This window comes from Amaranthus tricolor, chromosome 11 (assembly GCF_026212465.1).
Source record: "Amaranthus tricolor cultivar Red isolate AtriRed21 chromosome 11, ASM2621246v1, whole genome shotgun sequence".
NCBI lineage: Eukaryota > Viridiplantae > Streptophyta > Magnoliopsida > Caryophyllales > Amaranthaceae > Amaranthus > Amaranthus tricolor.
In genome coordinates, this window is record NC_080057.1 from 23,885,575 (window position 1) to 23,901,353 (window position 15,779).

Consider the following 15,779-nt stretch of genomic DNA (forward strand, 5'->3'; position numbering starts at 1 on the left):
AAGGTTTATCAAGATTAGGAGACAAACCGTACAGGCAGCGTGGAATTCCCGCAATTGAAGTGGGATAAACAGCATTAGATTTACTACATTTTTATAGGGCCAATTTTTGAGAAAGAGACATCTTAACAGCTTATATTCATGACTTTTCTGTTTCTATTTTCTCCACTTTTCAATCTTAATCAAGATAATAATAATTCATTAATAGAAATTAAATATTTATTTAATAAAACCAATCTATTAAAACTTCTCTTAGACTCTCCAAATTTAGCATCTTAGAAAAAATAGTGTTTTTATTAAGGAAAATATGGATATTTGGTTTTATTAAAAATTATTTAAAAAAAAAGCATTGATTAGCATAAATAAAGCTAACATAAATATATTTTATGTTCAATATATTTTTTAACTTATTTAAGTTTTCTCTCTAAAAGTGAAAAATTCTAAAATGGACAAATATTTCAGCTTTATATCATTTATTCATCTAAAGTACTATTCGGTCGATTTTTGTTGCGTCTTTAAGCTTGTATAACTACAAGTCTGCAACTAAATTTCTTGTTACTGCATGACGTATCTGCGTCCATTAAAAATCACAAAAATCGATACTTACAAGTTAAGCGACAAAATGGTACTTTAAATGAATAATGTTATAAAATAAAATTTTATTTATTAAAGTAAAGGCGTGATTTTATTATAAGAAAAGTTAAATATGAGATTTTAAAATTTTAATTTTTCTACTTTTTATTGTTAATAATTTTTGTGTTTTAACATATCTCGTTTAATAATTGGAGGTGATCATTGAGAAAACACTAGTTTATTAGAATTGATTTTAACTTTGACTTGAAATGAATATATTAGAGTATATAAGCTTCAATAGTCTCCTATATATACATGAAATCAGTTGTATTGACTATCTTTTATAATAATTGGCAATATATCTCATATTACACTTTTTATTTAAAAAAAAATGATTCATCATACATATATTATATATTTAAACTAAAATGAAAAATAATCCGACTGACGATTGATTTAGTAGTTTTGCCTATCCATTATGTTGTTAGTGATTATCTTAGTTTTGATTAAAATTTTAAAATTAAAAAAACAGTTTCCATATATATTATTTTATGTGGTTTATTTACTTCGTTTCTTTGAATTAGTAACTACTTATTTAAACTATTAGCTACCATATCCTTTTGATTTTACTTTTTTTAATTATATTATACGAAAATATTTTATTTAAATGGGGCAAATTCTAAAAAACGGAATAAATATATATGGCAGCTTAATGTTTGAGTTTGAAAGTGTTGAAGTGACTTGAGACAAAAGAGACGTTTGTTACTTAGTGACTAGTCGTGGTGTTTTATCTTCAATTAGGACAATTAACCGTGGGGGTGGGTTAACTCATTGGAGTTTATATTTTATTATTTAAATATTAAATAAATAGGTTCAAATTACACATAATTATTGCATCCAAAAAATTCTAACTATTAATGTGTAAAATCAATTAGTCGTAAGAACTTAATCTGTATGATAAGAATTAATAGTTGAGTTGCCTATATTTTAGTCTATGTTAAATTTTTGTAATTAAGTAAGAATTAAGATGGAGTGGGTCCACATGGTAAGAATGCTTTGAGTAAAAATAATTTTATATTTTAAATTGCATTATTTCTCTATTCCAAAAATTAGCCGCCCCAAATAGAAATTGGGTAAAAATAAAAAATATGAGTGAATGTGATAGAAATGTACTCTATTATACGGAAAGTTAGATTTTCTTGTGGATGAGGGCGAAAACATAAATTAAATATATTAATGGAATTAAAAAGATAATGTGGGTCATAGCTAGAAGTGTTTAATGGGTCGGGTCACATTTTAACTGGTCATTAGTGGGTCGTGTCACATTTTAACGGGTCATTAGTGGGTCGTGTCACATTTTAATGGGTCATTAGTGGGTCGGGTCACATTTTAACGGGTTATTAGTAGGTTGGGTTGATAATGGGGCGGGTCATTAATGGGTCTTTGTGTGAAGGGTCGGGCCAGATCGGGTTGGATAATTATAAGAAATAATTGCGAAAAAAACTTACCACTTTTTTTATATTTTTAAATGATATTATTATATACATAAATCCAAGGGCCATAAAGTATAATTAAAAAAACTATTTTATGAGCTTTTAAAAATCTGGTCAAAGTGGATCGGATTTAAACGGGCTTTGACCCGCCCCGTTCCGGCCCGTTGAACACCTCTAGTCATAGCCAAAATAGAATTTAGGAAATTCAATGGGACAAGCTTAAAAAAAATAAAGCTAATTATTTGGGACGTAAAGAGTTATGTTTTAACTATACAAGATCACGTTTTATCTTAATTTGAAAGTTAAAAGTAACCATAATCATTAAACTATCTCTTTATTAACTATCTGTCTATCTCTTTATTCACTATAAAAAAATTTTAAATAAAAAAATTACCATAAAGATAAAGGCATAAAGGGATTAAACCCAATTTTAAAATTTCATTTGTGGGTAAGAATTTTTTTGACTTTAACCTTTATATAGTAAAAACATTTATTACTATTTAGAGTAAAGTGTACTATCTTTTCTTTTTCCCGTTGATTATGTTTTTGGGCGGAATTCACACACAATCACATTAGTTCTACTTCTACTCCCTTTAGAATTTGGTCCAAAACTAATATTTCAAGTATTCACAGTACTTTTTGTCCCATCCTTTTAATTTTAAATACTTGCTCTTATAAGATACCCTCATAAAATATGGAGCTTTTAGTCTAATTTTCATTTTTATTTGTATTAGCTAAATCATTTAACCAATTTACGAGCACATCTCAGGTAGTCAGTAAGAGCATATCATACAATAATTTGTGTCTTTTAATTATAGAGTATAATCATAAATTTTATTCGTCTGAAATTGATCAAATCAACATATAATTTGACTTAACCCAAAATAACTTGTGTTAGTTGTGTATATTACCCCCTATCTCACAAATTTTGATCCAAAGACAATTAGTGGAGAAAATTTAAAAAATGGGTAAAGTAATATTTTACTGGAAATGAAATCAAAAAGTATTTAAATTAAATGTGTAGATGAGATAAAAAAAAGACCGAAATATGATTAAAAATGAATAAAAATTAATAAGATCGACTGAAATGAAAGGGGTCAAATTTGATGGAACAAAATTATTAAAAATCATCATTGTCGTCCCCAGTGTATCTTGATCATAGGAAACCATGATCAAGGTTAGGGAGGGAAGGAAGGCGACAAGTTGACAATTCATACCCATAAAGGAGGATGCGGAAAAAAGCTCCCTCGGTTCGAGAAAGATCCTAAAAAAAACCTCAGTAAAAAAGGTTCCTGTAACAAAAAGGACCGAGTAAAGCTAAGTCCGCAATCCCACATCTAATCACATAAGCTTGGGCATGTATCGAGAGAGTGTCACTAGTCTAAAACATGAATAAACTCCCCCCAACTACCCTTATCTTTGGTTAGGTCCTCAAAGAGGTGTAACTCATGCAAGTTATTTTTTATTTGTTCCTCATAAGTTCTCTTAAATCTTTCTCGAGTTTTCTTTCCCTTTACTATAATACTTTCAATCCTTCTCACAGATACGTTAAAAGTCTTTCTTTATACAAATCCAAACAATGATAAATCTTTGCTGAAAAGATACAATTTCTAATTCATCCATCGTTGTGTGACAATATTTCTGTAACCCGCCCCCAACACCTGAATATAGATCTTTACTTACCACATCCCACTCTTTCTCTCCCCTCCTAATCTATCTTGCCTTATCATATGTCACTTTCTGTTTCTCTTTCATTTTTTTCCCACTTTTCCTACTTAAACAAGCATCCAAATTAATGAAATATTTTCTGTCTTTACACTAACTCCTTCCCTCTCTAAATTATTTACACAGAAACATATGTAAATTCGTACCACTAGTAATTCTCTGCTATTCTTGGGATGGTGTTCTAACCAAGCTTTGTAGCATTAATTAAAACAAAGTACAGATTTTATTTTTTTTCTTTTTTTTATATAAAAAACCCATCTCGGAGAGAGTGAAGGGAGGAGGAATAGAAGTGGGGTTTTTTTTATTTTTTATTTTTTAGCCTTTTTTCTTTTGGGTTATAAAAGAAGCACAAATTTGGTAGTTAACAAATAATGTCACAAAATTCTAAGGAAATAAAGACAATTGAACAATGGAGATGGTCTGAAATGCAAGGTATTGAGCTTTTAGCTTCTAACAATTCATCATCAACAACTACAGAAAATACTCTAAATTTAGAGAAGGAATCAAAAACATTACCACAAATAGAAATGGAAGCTTCTGAAGGGAAAAAAGGAGGATTAGAGAAGCCTAAAGAAGGTCCTCCTGCAGTTGCATTCAAAGAATTGTTTAGATTTGCTGATGGGTTGGATTATATTTTAATGGGGATTGGTTCTCTTGGAGCTTTTGTTCATGGGTGTTCTTTGCCTCTTTTTCTTAGATTTTTTGCTGATCTTGTTAATTCTTTTGGTTCTTATGCTAATAATCCTGATAAAATGATGCAAGAAGTTTTAAAGGTACTTCCTTTTACTCTTTTAATCCATTTTATAAACACCCTTTAAAGAAAAATTGAAACTTTTAACTATCAATGATTGGTTTTTAACTTACTTTTTTTTATGTGTAGTATGCATATTATTTTCTTGTTGTTGGAGCTGCAATTTGGGCATCTTCATGGGCAGGTAACTAAAATCTTTACTATTACCTGGGTAAAGATGATAGAAAATCGAAATGAATTGAGTGGGGAATTGTGGTGGACGACCAGGGTTTAGACGGTAGAAAATTGGAATGAATTGAGGGGGAGTTGTGGTGGACGACCAGGTTGAGATGATAGAAATCGAAATGAGTTGAGGGGAGAAATTGTGGTGGACGTCCAGGGTTGAGAGGGTAGAAAATCGAAATGGATTGAGGAGAAATTGGGGTAGACGACCAGGGTTGAGATGGTAGAGAACCGAAATGAATTAAGGGTAGGAATTGTGGTGGACGAGCACTGAAACGGATCTATTTGTTATATAGCCGATTCTAATCTTTTGGGATTAGGACTTTGACATTGTTGTTGTTATACCCATTTTTAATATCAATGCAAATTTTGGGTTTAATGGTGGACAGAAATTGCTTGTTGGATGTGGACCGGAGAAAGACAATCAACAAAAATGAGGATCAAGTACTTAGAAGCAGCATTGAGTCAGGATATTCAGTACTTTGATACACAAGTTAGAACTTCTGATATTGTTTTTGCCATTAACACTGATGCTGCACTAGTTCAAGATGCCATAAGTGAGAAGGTAAAAATTTGAATTTTTTTTCCCTTTTTTTTTTGTGAATTTGGATATTTAATTGTCATTTTACATAAAAATGCTAATTATTTTTTTAAAAATGTTTTTCTTGGATGAATTCGCAGCTGGGTAGTTTCATTCACTATTTAGCAACATTTGTGACTGGTTTTGTGGTGGGATTTACTGCTGTATGGCAATTAGCTTTAGTAACACTAGCTGTTGTTCCTCTAATTGCTATTATTGGTGGGATCCACACTACAACATTAGCTAAACTCTCTAGTAAGAGCCAAGGAGCTATGTCACAAGCTGGGAATATTGTTGAACAGGTATAATTCAATGACCAATCTTTGAAATGAAACTCGGTATCTGTAGTCGACCCCAATCATTTGAGATTAAAGTTTTGACATTGTTGTTGTTGCATGTCATCTGGGTATTCTCGAATTGATCCTATTTTGACCCTTTCATTCATAAAAGCATTTGTTTTGTTGAAAAAATTTATATGGGTATTCTCAATTGATGCTGTTTTGACCCTTTGATTCATCAAAGCATGTGTTTTGTTGAAAAAATTTATATGGGTGTTCTCTATTGATGCTATTTTGACCCTTTGATTCATCAAAGCATTTGTTTTGTTAAAAAATTTATGCGTACTAAATTGGTGCTTAACTTATAGACAATCGTTCAAATTCGAGTAGTCTTCGCGTTTGTGGGTGAATCGAGGACTCTACAAGCTTACTCGGACGCATTGAAAATCGCCCAAAGGCTCGGTTATAAGAGTGGATTAGCGAAGGGTTTGGGATTGGGTGGAACGTATTTTGTTGTCTTTTGTTGTTATGCACTTCTTCTTTGGTACGGAGGATATCTTGTTCGACACCATTTAACGAATGGAGGTCTTGCCATAGCTACTATGTTCGCGGTCATGATTGGTGGAATGTAAGTTATGCTCGTAAACTATCGACATTTTGTTTGTATCAAGCTGTTGTTATTATGAGTCTTGGATTAAACTTGTCCTAATTTGATTGATCAGAGGTTTAGGACAATCAGTTCCGAGTATGAGTGCGTTCGCCAAGGCAAAAGTTGCAGCTGCTAAGATCTTTATGGTAATTGATCACAAACCGAGTATTGATCGAAGCAAAGAATCAGGCACGGAAATGGAATCGGTAACAGGGCAAATTGAACTAAAAAATGTCGACTTTTCATATCCATCCCGACCAGATGTGAAAATTCTTAACAATTTCTCACTTATTGTACCTGCTGGGAAAACCATTGCTCTAGTTGGTAGTAGTGGATCTGGAAAAAGCACTGTGGTTTCTCTCATTGAGAGATTTTATGATCCCACTCAAGGTAAAATACCTTCTCATACCCATCTTCACTTTAGTGACTATTGGAAGTTTGTTAAATGATGGGTTTGTTCGACAAGTTGTTGGTTGCTGGACATCCATAAGTATTGGCTGATGTGCTAGCTGTGTTTAAGTCATCTATTATGTGGATGTTGTAAAAGATTACTTAGTTTTTTCACAAACTTAATTTTGAGTCATCTTAATTTTAGTGACTATAGAAAGGTTGTTACATGATGAGTTTGTTCGGCAAATGGTTGTTGGTTGGACAACTGTAAGTATTGGCTGATGTGGTAGTTGTGTTTAAGTAATCTATTATGTGGATGTTGTAAAGAATACTTGTTTTTCTCACAAACTTGATCAAACTTAATTTTAAGTGACTATAGGAAGGTTGTTACATGAAGAGTCTGTTCGACAAATGGTTATTGGCTGGACAACCGTAAGTTTTGGATGATGTGCTAGCTGTTTTTAAGTCATCTATTATGTCGATGTTGTAATGATTACTTAGTTTTCTCACAACACAAATTCTTGTGTAAAACGGTGTAACCGTGAGACGTTCCCTATACATGGGTTGAATAACCCAACTAATACAATTATTAGCATACGGGCTTCTTATTTCGACGTCGTCCCACCGAGAGACGGTATCTCGTAGCTCTCTCACAAACTTTTTGTCACATCTTTTGTTGGATTGTTATATGGTAGTATTACATATTAGCTGATACAAACCTAAATGATTTGGTATAGGACAAGTTGTTATAGATGGGCATGACATAAAATCAATGAAGCTTAGATGGTTGAGGCAGCAAATAGGGTTGGTGAGCCAAGAGCCTGCTTTGTTTGCAACCAGCATTAAAGAGAACATACTTCTAGGAAGACCAGATGCTAGCTTGGTTGAGGTTGAAGAAGCTGCTAGAGTTGCCAATGCTCATTCTTTTATCATTAAGCTCCCTAATGGCTTTGACACTCAGGTAATATAAAATTCACCACATTTTTTACTTTCAGTATATGTTACTCGAACTCTTCATTTTGCTTCACGTACCCATGTCCGATCCTTAATTCTCGGAAATTGGAATGACACTTAGACGCTTCATTTTAGGCGTAAAACTGTATATTTAGACGTATCCGACACTTGGACACGTACCAGTATTCGACATCAGTATTTGAGTCCAAATAACATAGCTTTCTACATAATACTAATATATGGAGTATTCTTTATGACCCAGTTGGGTGGAATTGGTTAAAGTGGCGAGATTATATCCAAAAATAGAAAACCACAAATTGGGTGGCACTGAGGAGTAAGGTTTTGTGAATCTAGACCCAATTTATTGCTTGTTTGTTGGTTTGGTTTTACTTAGATGTGGTGTTAATGATATCTTGTGTATATTTGCACGTCTTTGTTGTTTGTTAACACTTTTTTTAATACGGGTAAGGCTGTATAATTTTTAACGGTAATTATTTTTGAAAGAATCGAACTCTTAAAAGATAAAAGGGAAATTCTTAAATCACCACGTCAATCTATAATTCTCTTTGTTCAGACTTATGCATGGGTACCAAGTCTCATTATTGAATATGTAGCTCAAAGTCAAGGATTTCTTATTTCTCTAGCACCCAAGTTCCGTCTTTATTGTCCAAAATCATGTGAAACCCATATAAATAAAAATAACACGAAAAATTTTGTCTTTTCATCATCGTCACATAAATAACAATGTCGAAACCTTAAAACTAAAAGATTAAGGTGGGTTACTATATTGAGAAAGGTAATAATTATGTAGGCGTTATACGTTCCATTTATTTCAAGATAGAATTAATTGATTAATCTATTTTTAGTCTCATTAGTACCCAAAAAATTCTAGTATTGGTCTCATTTATTGTGTTCAGAATTTCCGTAGTTTTTGCCGGTATTTTGACTGCAATGACAAGTTTGAATAACCATAGATAAATAGTTAAAGTACTATTTCGCCATTTCAAAGGTTTACTCTATCTATTAAAATTGTTTTTTATTTGCCAATACTTTTATTTAAATTACTATTAAATTTTTTTATTATTTTGAAAATGTTATTCTTTGTTGCATTCATATAACAATCACATAGTTTTGGGCATGTAAAATATGTTTAATAACAAATACCCTTAAAATTATGGGTCTCAAATAATAGTGCACCTTAATTTACATTACTTTTTCATACGCACAATTTAGTTCAATTACCCTTTCGTGCTATTCATTTAACATCATTTGCTATTCGCAAATTCTTGTGAGAGAGTTTCTTTAACAAATCATCCCTAATTTGGTGAGTCTATTATCATTTTTTAGATTTAATTAAGCTTTAATAAGTTGGATATGAAAAATGTCTCTCAAAAAGATGGTCTCTTAGGAGACCGATTGTTTGCTATTTTGGTCGTTTCACACATTTAGCATTATTTTTATTTTTATACATTTTAACTCTTTTTAATTTTCTACGCATAATTTACCTTTTTCATTTATTAAAAAATATTCACAATATTTAATATAAAATACCTTATTCAAAGGGACCGAGTAGTATTTAATTTTAGGTCGAAAATTTATAAATAATACTCCCTCCTATTCAGCTTATGTGTCTCATTTCCTTTTATGGTCAAGTCATTTTAATTGTTCCATTTCTATTTTTGGTATGAGTTTTTGACTTTTATGCCCTTAGTAACTTTATCCTATTTTCAATTATACCCTCCATTACCCATACTAATTTTCTCCCTTACATTAAAAACCCATAATACCAGTCTCTTTCCTACCCTTAGGATCCTACTTTTGACTCTCCTTAAAATCTGTGAAAAGTCAAATGGGACTCTTAAGGTGAATAGGAGGGAGTATAAAATAAGCGGGACGCGTGAGTTTTTACTCTGGCCCTGGTCCCGAGTTAGGAATAGTGTGAAGTAGTACATAGTTAGGCATGGGTTATGTTTCTTAAAGGACTGAAATTGGGATGATTGGTCAACAAACATAACCTAACCTTTGTCTCCCTATAAAAAGTCAATGTTAGAGATTGTATTTGGTCATGCATTTAAACAAAAGCTAACATGTCTTAGTCAACAATGCATGTGCAAATATTTATAGCTTACTCTTTTTCCTCTTGGACCATTTTGGACTTGACTATTTGTCACTTTCTATTATTTTTTATACTCACTCTCTACTTTATTTTTCTCGTTATTTCTAAAAGATTGTCACATTTTTCTTTTTAGTCTATTTATTTTGTTTTGTTATAATTTTCTTTTATAAAAATGTCTATCACTTTTTCATATTCTCATATACATATTTTAACTCTACTTTAATATCATCTAAAATGGTGAAATCGGTGTGGGAGTGAAGAAAGTAATGCTATTTAAAAATGGTTTTCTTTTTTCTGATAGAAAACTCCCTCAAATTATGGGTCAGCAAAGACTTATTGGAACTATGTAAAAGCCTTCTTTCAATTAAAAGAATAAAAAAAGATATAATAATTAATAAAAATAAAAGAATAGTGGTATGGGAATCAAGCAAAGATTCCATGTTATTTGGGTATACTCCCTAAGGAATAGTACATTTTTTGTAAACAATATTTTTCTAGATTAAACATGTCTTATGGAAAATTGTAGGCCTAAGGGATCTTTTCTTTTCTCCAATACCTTCATATGTTAAAGTTAATGTTTTTAAAATATAGACATTAAACAAATCTACCAAAATTTTGAATTCTTAATTATATGTATTAATCTTCTCATATTGAGTCTTAGGAAAAACCAAGGAAATGAGAATGTTTTGTGTGGGGTTAATAATGAGATATATAGTGTGGATATCATTTATTTAGACTATATGTAGTAGAAAAAATGTTAGGACTATAAGCATAAGAAATATTTTAAAAAATTTAGTAGGAAAAACGCGGAGACCCTAAGTATTAAAACTGTAAAAATAGAGTTGTGAAAAATATTTAGGATCATATGTTCTAAAAATTGTTAAGAAAAAGTTGACAAAGATTAATTTGGTCGAACTAATATTATATACATGTATGAGAAGAACATTTGAAACTGCTCGTTTTAGTAATTGAAGGATCAAAGTGGAACAGAGGAAGTAACATGGAAAAAATGTACATCATTAACTTCTAATGAGAAAGAGCAATTTAGAGAAATTGCATTATGCTCCCATTTGCTTGATTTAATGCAACTTTGTTTGTTTTTCTAGATGCATATTGCGAAGTCAATCTAAAATTGACAAGAATTTGATAACCAGTCTGATGTTAGTCCTTAGAGGTGTTCAAAATAGACCCGACAACTTGATTTTTACCAAACACTTGTAATTGAACCCGATTTGACCCGACTTCAAAAATGTATTTTTACATTTATGCAAAAATTAATGTGGACATAATATACGATTTTGAACCGACTCGAAATACTTAACCCAAAATTGACTTGATCGACTTGATGACTCAAATGAACACCTTCGTTTGTCCTGAAAATGACAGGTAGGGGAGAGAGGCTTGCAGCTCTCGGGAGGACAAAAACAAAGAATCGCAATCGCCAGGGCAATGCTTAAAAACCCGGCAATACTCCTCTTAGATGAAGCAACGAGTGCCCTTGACTCCGAATCAGAGAAGCTTGTCCAAGAGGCACTTGATCGGTTTATGATTGGAAGGACAACTCTTGTCATTGCTCACCGTCTCTCCACCATTCGCAAGGCCGATCTTGTGGCTGTACTGCAGCAGGGAAGTGTATCTGAGGTCGGAACCCATGATGACCTCATGATCAAAGGAGAAAATAGTGTGTACGCCAAGCTCATTCGCATGCAAGAAGCTGCTCATGAAACCACCTTGAATAACGCCCGAAAGAGTAGTGCAAGGTACTAGTAAATCGTATGAAACCCGAGAAAAGATAATTTAATTTTATTTGTCCTCAATTATTGGCTTCCTGCTATTAAATTGCTAAACTGTGTGCATCCAGGGTGATTGTATATGACCAGTGTAACATAATTCGCTTTTTGAATTCAGGATTCGCTCAAAATGACCCTAAAATAGCCCAAAACTGACCATGATTCGCTTGTTTTTATTCGCGCTTCGCAAAGAGATTAGTGAATCATGTGACAGTGTGTATGACCTTGTTCTTAATCTTGCAGGCCTTCAAGTGCCAGAAACTCGGTTAGCTCACCAATCATTGCACGAAATTCGTCGTATGGGCGCTCACCTTATTCGCGTCGCCTCTCTGATTTCTCTACATCCGATTTCAGTCTCTCCCTTGATGCCAACCATGCAAATTACCGGCTTGAGAAACTGGCATTCAAAGAACAAGCCAATTCCTTTTGCCGTCTAGCTAAAATGAACGCTCCTGAATGGCCGTATGCTTTGGTTGGTTCTATAGGCTCCGTTATCTGTGGCTCACTCAGCGCATTCTTTGCCTATGTTCTTAGTGCTGTCCTTAGTGTTTACTATAACCCTGATCATGCTTTCATGATTAGAGAAATCGCTAAGTACTGCTATCTACTAATCGGACTTTCATCGGCCGCCCTTATCTTCAACACGCTGCAACATTTCTTCTGGGATGTGGTCGGTGAGAATCTGACGAAAAGGGTAAGGGAGAAAATGATGGCAGCTTTGATAAAGAACGAGATGGCGTGGTTTGATCAGGAAGAAAACGAGAGTGCCCGAATCGCTGCTAGGCTAGCTCTCGATGCCAATAATGTTCGGTCAGCTATTGGCGACAGAATTTCGGTTATCATGCAGAATTCTGCCCTCATGCTTGTTGCTTGTACTGCTGGGTTCGTTTTGCAATGGCGTCTTGCCCTTGTACTCATCGCCGTCTTCCCAGTAGTTGTTGCTGCGACTGTTCTTCAGGTTTGTTGCTTATGATTAGAGGTGTTCAACGGGCCGGATGGGAGCAGGTCATGTCAAATGTTAAACGGGCGGGACAGTGTCAAAGCCCGTTTAATCTGGCCCACTTTTTAAAAAGCTCATAAAATAGTCTTAACTCTAGTTTATGGCCTGTTGGGTCTACGCACCTATGTATATAATAATATCACATAAAAATATAAAAATAAAGTGCTAATTTTTTTTTTCACAACCAATTCCTATAATTATCTGACCTGGCCCGGCCCTTTACACCAAAACCCGTTAAAAGGTGACCCGACCCTTGACCTGTTGGGTTGACCCGCTAATGACCCGTTAATATGATATGCTTGTTTGGGTTATTTGCTGCTTAAAAAGCCAGTACCTTTATGTGTTTATTTGATTTACTCGTTTATTGATTTGTGCACAGAAAATGTTCCTGAAAGGTTTCTCCGGAGATCTAGAGGCTGCCCATGCCAAGGCTACACAACTGGCTGGCGAGGCTGTGTCAAACGTCAGAACTGTTGCTGCTTTCAACTCAGAAGTGAAAATTGTCGGTCTTTTTAGCAGTAACCTTGAAACTCCTTTACGACGATGCTTCTGGAAGGGGCAGATTGCGGGTAGTGGATATGGAATCGCTCAGTTTGCGCTTTATGCTTCCTACGCTCTCGGTCTTTGGTATGCTTCTTGGCTTGTTAAGCATGGAATCTCTGATTTCTCGAAAACAATCCGGGTTTTCATGGTCCTTATGGTCTCGGCCAATGGTGCTGCTGAGACCTTGACACTGGCTCCTGATTTCATCAAGGGGGGACGAGCAATGAAATCAGTATTTGAGCTTCTTGATCGCAAAACCGAGATTGAACCCGATGATCCAGATGCTACACCGGTTCCTGAACGTCTTCGAGGGGAAGTCGAACTCAAGCATGTTGACTTCTCCTATCCCACCCGTCCTGATATATCTGTCTTTCAAGACCTGAACTTGCGAGCACGAGCAGGGAAGATCCTTGCATTAGTGGGTCCTAGCGGTTGTGGTAAAAGCTCGGTTATTTCCCTTGTTCTTAGATTCTACGACCCATCGTCAGGAAGGGTGTTGATTGACGGTAAAGACATCCGAAAGTACAATCTAAAGTCTTTGAGGCAGCACATGGCATTAGTCCCTCAAGAACCATGCCTTTTTGGCACTTCTATTTATGATAACATTAAATATGGCAACGATAAAGCAACCGAGACAGAGATAATCGAAGCAGCGACCCTAGCTAATGCGCACAAGTTTATATCATCCATGCCCGAGGGTTACAAGACCCAAGTAGGCGAGAGGGGGGTTCAATTGTCCGGAGGGCAAAAGCAGAGGATTGCACTCGCAAGAGCTTTCGTGAGGAAGGCCGAAATAATGTTGCTTGATGAAGCTACAAGTGCGCTTGATGCAGAGTCCGAGAGGTCGGTTCAAGAAGCCTTGGATCGCGCTTGCTCAGGGAAGACTACAATCGTGGTGGCCCACAGGCTATCGACTATACGAAATGCCCATGTCATTGCTGTTATCGATGATGGGAAAGTCGCGGAGCAAGGTTCGCATTCACATCTACTAAAGACCTATCCGGATGGGTGCTATGCCCGAATGATACAGTTGCAAAGATTCTCACACGGTCAGGCTATCGGAGTGGCATCAGGATCAACTTCTGCCGGACGTCCTAGAGAAGATGATGGAAGAGAAAATCGATATCCTTAGAAAGGATGATTGATTAAAAAGAATATACTCAAAAATAGAGGTAAAAGAAAGGATGATTGATTAAAAAGAATATACTCAAAAATCCCTTCTCATTAGTTTGGAGTTCTTAATTTTTGCTGTCATATATAGCCATCTTGTGTATGTGTTGTCTAATTTAGCTTATAAAATAGTGTTTCAATCCTCTTTTTTGTACATTCACTTCCCTATTAAGGTGCAAACATTTGATTAGAGAAGTACTAATCCCTCTTTAATATGAGTTTATTACATCTCATCCGAGTAACTTGTAAGACTGCAACGAATATTTTATCACCTCAATACCATTAGGAAGCTCCCACTTAAGCGGGGTTTTAAGGGGTCAGATATACCCGTCTTGTCCGAGTAACTTGTAAGGCTGCAAGAACATTCCATTTATCCAATTATATACCGTTAAGAAGCTTCGACCTAAGTGGGGTTTAAGGGATCGGATATACCCAAAATAACAAAGAGGCCCTCTTTAAATATGAGTTTACATCTCGTTCGAGTAACTTGTAAGGCCGCAATGAATATTTCATTATTACAAAATTATTGAATAGCTTCCACCTAAGCGGAGTTTTAAGGGGTCGAATATATCCAAAATAACAAAAAAGGGTGTTTCCAATTAACTCTTGGTGGCAGACATCGTCTATATAACAAATATTTTATTATTCTAATACCATTAAATAGCTTCCACCTAAGCAGGATTTTAAAGAATCGAATATATCTAAAATAATAAAAAAGGGTGTTTCTAATTAACTCTTGGTAGTAGACATCATCTGCTGTAAATTAATGAAATTAAAGAAGCTAAGAAGTTGAAACTTCAAATGAGAATTGACATGAATGAAAAAGACAATGAAAGGAGGGGTGGGTTGAATGATGTTGGAGCATAATAATTTAGTTTTGGTTCATTGTTCTGGTTGTTGCACCTTCACTAATCACGAATCACTTACCCACATGATAATTGATATTGAGAAGAGGAAGTGGATTCAGTTCGATTTCAAGTTAAGTATTTGGGATCGGTTTAACATGGTTTAAATTTTAAAATAGAATTTATGTTCATCTTTATTTTACGTGATTGTAAATGCATTTTTTAAGTCGAATTAAATTGAATTTGATTACAAGACAGGTAAAAATCAAGTTGTCAAATCTGTTTGAACATCTTTAAATATACTATATGACACATTACCAACTAATTTATTCTCTCCATTGTTTGCGCTTTATTTTTCATTTTTATTTGTCTCACTTAATTTATTACATGTATTTTATAAAATTGATTTAAATTCTCTTTGCCCCGTAGCTTTTGTCACAAGTATAATTTTTATGAAAATCAAGGAAAAGGAGTAAATAAAAAAGGAGAGATAATATGGGTTTGAAATAAAAAGATATATTAATAAACGGATGTAAATTAAAAAAATATAGACTATGATAAAAATAGAATATAGCAAATAACACGAGACATATCAAAATAGAATATGTAACAAAAGCCATGAGATAGAGAAACACTTTATTTAATCTATATCAACACATTTTTTTTCTTTCAATACACTGAATTCATTTTTTTTTCTTATTTT

At 34.0% G+C, this 15,779-nt stretch overlaps 1 protein-coding gene across 1 annotated transcript; it reads left to right on the top strand.

Annotated features, from left to right (window-relative positions):
* Window positions 1-3,734: 3,734 nt before the first annotated feature.
* Window positions 3,735-14,459, top strand: LOC130826776 (ABC transporter B family member 1). The gene is made up of 10 exons (XM_057692354.1): window positions 3,735-4,561; window positions 4,669-4,723; window positions 5,151-5,326; window positions 5,443-5,643; window positions 5,988-6,247; window positions 6,342-6,658; window positions 7,396-7,619; window positions 11,115-11,488; window positions 11,762-12,476; window positions 12,898-14,459. The coding sequence occupies exons 1-10, from the start codon at window positions 4,160-4,162 to the stop codon at window positions 14,191-14,193; spliced, it is 4,020 nt and encodes a 1,339-aa protein (XP_057548337.1). The 5' UTR covers window positions 3,735-4,159; the 3' UTR covers window positions 14,194-14,459.
* Window positions 14,460-15,779: the final 1,320 nt, after the last annotated feature.

Excerpts from the sequence above, each read along its gene's own strand:
- LOC130826776 (XM_057692354.1), top strand. The coding sequence starts at position 4,160 with ATGTCACAAAATTCTAAGGAAATAAAGACAATTGAACAATGGAGATGG. Across the intron at positions 5,327-5,442 it reads AAGATGCCATAAGTGAGAAG|CTGGGTAGTTTCATTCACTA; the intron begins GTAAAAATTTGA and ends ATGAATTCGCAG. Across the intron at positions 5,644-5,987 it reads CTGGGAATATTGTTGAACAG|ACAATCGTTCAAATTCGAGT; the intron begins GTATAATTCAAT and ends CTTAACTTATAG.